At 55.7% G+C, this 2,812-nt stretch overlaps 1 protein-coding gene across 1 annotated transcript in view; it reads left to right on the top strand.

The window, feature by feature from the left end:
* Positions 1-1,023: 1,023 nt before the first annotated feature.
* Kctd7 (potassium channel tetramerization domain containing 7) overlaps positions 1,024-2,812 on the top strand; it is a 15,147-nt gene continuing 13,358 nt past the window's right edge. The window contains exon 1 of the mRNA XM_005344680.2: positions 1,024-1,418. Within this exon, the coding sequence (XP_005344737.1) occupies positions 1,275-1,418 (144 nt within the window). The 5' untranslated portion in view covers positions 1,024-1,274. The remainder of the gene's footprint in view (positions 1,419-2,812) is intronic.

The raw sequence follows: 2,812 nt of genomic DNA, 5'->3' as shown, positions 1-2,812 counted from the left end.
TGTGAGACACTATGCCCAACTCTATTGTTGTTGTTGTTATTATTATTAGAGACGAGTTGAATTCTCAGAAATCCTTCTAAGCCTCCCAAGTCGAGTGTATGCCACTAAGACTGTTTTTTTTTTCTTCTTCTTCTTCTTCAGATTTCTGTGTGAGTCCACGGAAAAAGCCTAGCACAGAAGCCATGCCCTTGCGGTTCAAGAAGGGCCAACCACATTGTTGCAGGGCTCTACTTCCATCTTCTACACCGCCGGTGCCCTCAGCCCTGCTCAGCGCATCCTCAGAGACAGCCTGCCCAGGCCTCTCTTTACTATGGAGACAAACCAGCTAGTACTGGGTGCTTGCGGCCGGTGAAGACAAGGTAGCTTGGAGCTTCGCGCCCGCTAGTCAGAGAGCCAATGCCAGCCGGACCAAGGCGCTGCCCCTATGAGCGAGCTTCGTGCCCGTTAGTTAGATGGCCAAAAAGAGCGGGGCGATCGGCAAGCCGGCTGTCAGCTGTCACTCTAGCTCCGGGCTCGAACGTGTTTTCTCTAAGGTCGGACCAGACTTTTATCGGTCAGGGCGGGGCTAATCACACTCCGCCCACAGCGGGAGGCGGCCAGGTCGGAGCAGAGCTGCTACCTGCGCCGCGGTCGCTAGGTAGCGGCCTGGACCAGGGGAGGCAGCGCTCCCGTTAGTCAGCGAGCCAATCAGAGTGAAACAAGCCTAACCCGCGACCCCGCCTCGAGGCCAAGCGTATTTTCTCTCTGATTGGACCAGTCCCCTGCCAATCACAGCAGGAGCCAGTGAAGTCTCGGTCAATAACAAGAAGCGCCTGGTTCCGATTTGCGGCCTAGGGTCCACGCCCTGGTGGCCGATCGAGGTCGGCGCCTGGAGATCGCCTCCCCTTGGCCAAACCCTCGAGCAAGCCGGCGTCGCGCGCTCCCGTCCGTCAGCCAGCCAATCAGAGCTGAGCAGGCCAGCGGCACTTCGGCTTCAGGTCGAGCTGTTTGCTCTGTGATTGGACGAACCTCCCGACAATCAAGGCGGAGCTAGCGGAGGCTCGGCCAATAGCAGGAGGCGGCCAGGTCAGACCAACGACTAACTGTAGGCGCGGTGGTCGTTTGACGGTTGGAGTGCAGCGCACGACGTCCTGCCTGCTGCTGCGCACTGGCCCTCGGCGTCGGGCGCCCGCCGGCGTCCCGTCTCGTCATGTCAGGCGCTGCTTGGCTTTAGTTCTCCAGGCCTCCGCCCACCCGCCTACCCGAAGCCGCGCCCACCGCCCAGAGCCAGAGGGATGGTGGTAGTCACCGGGCGGGAGCCAGACAGCCGTCACTCGGACGGTGCCATGTCCAGCTCCGAAGCCGAGGACGACTTCCTGGAGCCGGCCACTCCGACGGCCACGCAAGCGGGGCACGGGCTGCCCCTGCTGCCCCAGGAGGTACCTGGACCGAGCGATGGAGGGGGGAAGGGAGGACTGGTGCGTTTAGAACTGACCTTGGGAGGTGAGCCTCCAAAGGAGCTGTCCACCACTGGTGCACGAGGTGTGTCCTCCCTGCCCGGGGTCACCTGCACCCCGTGTGCCTCCTTCCTATAATCAGTAGCTACCAGGATGTCCAGTCCCACTCCTGTATCCTATCTCCCCCTTTATCAGCTAGAGGAGGACTCGGGACTTTTCAACACATAGCACGTTCCATACAATCCAAAAGGAGGCCCTGGGTTGCCCAGGTGTATTCTCCAGCAGTCCAGACAGTGGTGTAGGAAGCTGTGCTCAGATAACCTACATGGTGCCTTGGTATGATTTGGGGAAAGGACACACCCGCGCGGAGCGACCCCTCCCATCCAGTTGCTTTCATGCAGTGAACAATCTGCATCACCACACGGGGCAATTTCATTTAGATGGACAGAAATGAATGGTAGAGCATCGGGAGCAAAGAAAACAGCACGAACAAGGGCGTAAAGGTGATAAATTCGGGAACTAGCAGGGGGCCACTGAAGGCTTGAACTCTAGAGCAGAGATGGTGGGATTGGCCTGCTCAGACACCTGCTACTGTGCTCTGGCACACGGTGACTTCGTTAGTAGTCCTTCATGGGTGTGACACTTTGCACCAGCAGTGACTCTCGAGACAAGCAGGCAGATGGGTACAGAAGTGGAGACTTCAGTCCACAGAGTTGTCTGAAGGGGCCGGCTGGGTGAGGCTCTCAGGCAGCAGCAGCCAGTATTGCATTCCGGTTAGGAGCCCCGAATTGCCCACATAGTGGGAAACTTGTGAAAATAAGCAAAATTTTAGATATAACTGCAGTCAGGGAAAAGAGCCAATAGAGATACAGTGGAGGGGGTGTGTGTGTGTGTGTGTGTGTGGTTAAAAGATGTGGTTTGAAGGAAAGGGCACGACTCCCCAGACTGCGGGCCAGGTGTTCAGTCCCAGCTTCCTATGAATCACATCCCTCCATGCAATACTGAGAACCCTCTTCAGTGTTTTCTCTCACATATGGTTCAAAGAAGTGGACGAGTATGAACTCCCTCTAACACAGACTCCCGAAGTGCAAAGCGTTGTACCAAGACGACATTTGAGTCTTGGCACACACGCAGAATGGATTTAGAGTTTCTGTAGAAAAGTAGAAGGCATTTTGCACTGAGGGTTGAAGTTTGCTGGGCATGGTGCTGCACACCTTGAATCCCCACACACCAGAGGTAGAGGCAGATGGATTTCTGTGAGTTCTAGGACAGTGAGGACTACATAGTGAGACTGTCTCAAAAAAAAAAAAAGAGTTGAGTTCATACTTAGAATTGTACATCCTGTGTGTTTCATTAATTGATTTTGTGGATTTCCA

The sequence above is a fragment of the Microtus ochrogaster genome, chromosome 2 (assembly GCF_000317375.1).
Source record: "Microtus ochrogaster isolate Prairie Vole_2 chromosome 2, MicOch1.0, whole genome shotgun sequence".
Taxonomy (NCBI): Eukaryota; Metazoa; Chordata; class Mammalia; order Rodentia; family Cricetidae; genus Microtus; species Microtus ochrogaster.
Note: the sequence above shows the minus strand (reverse complement) of the source record. Positions and strands in the feature narration are given on the sequence as shown.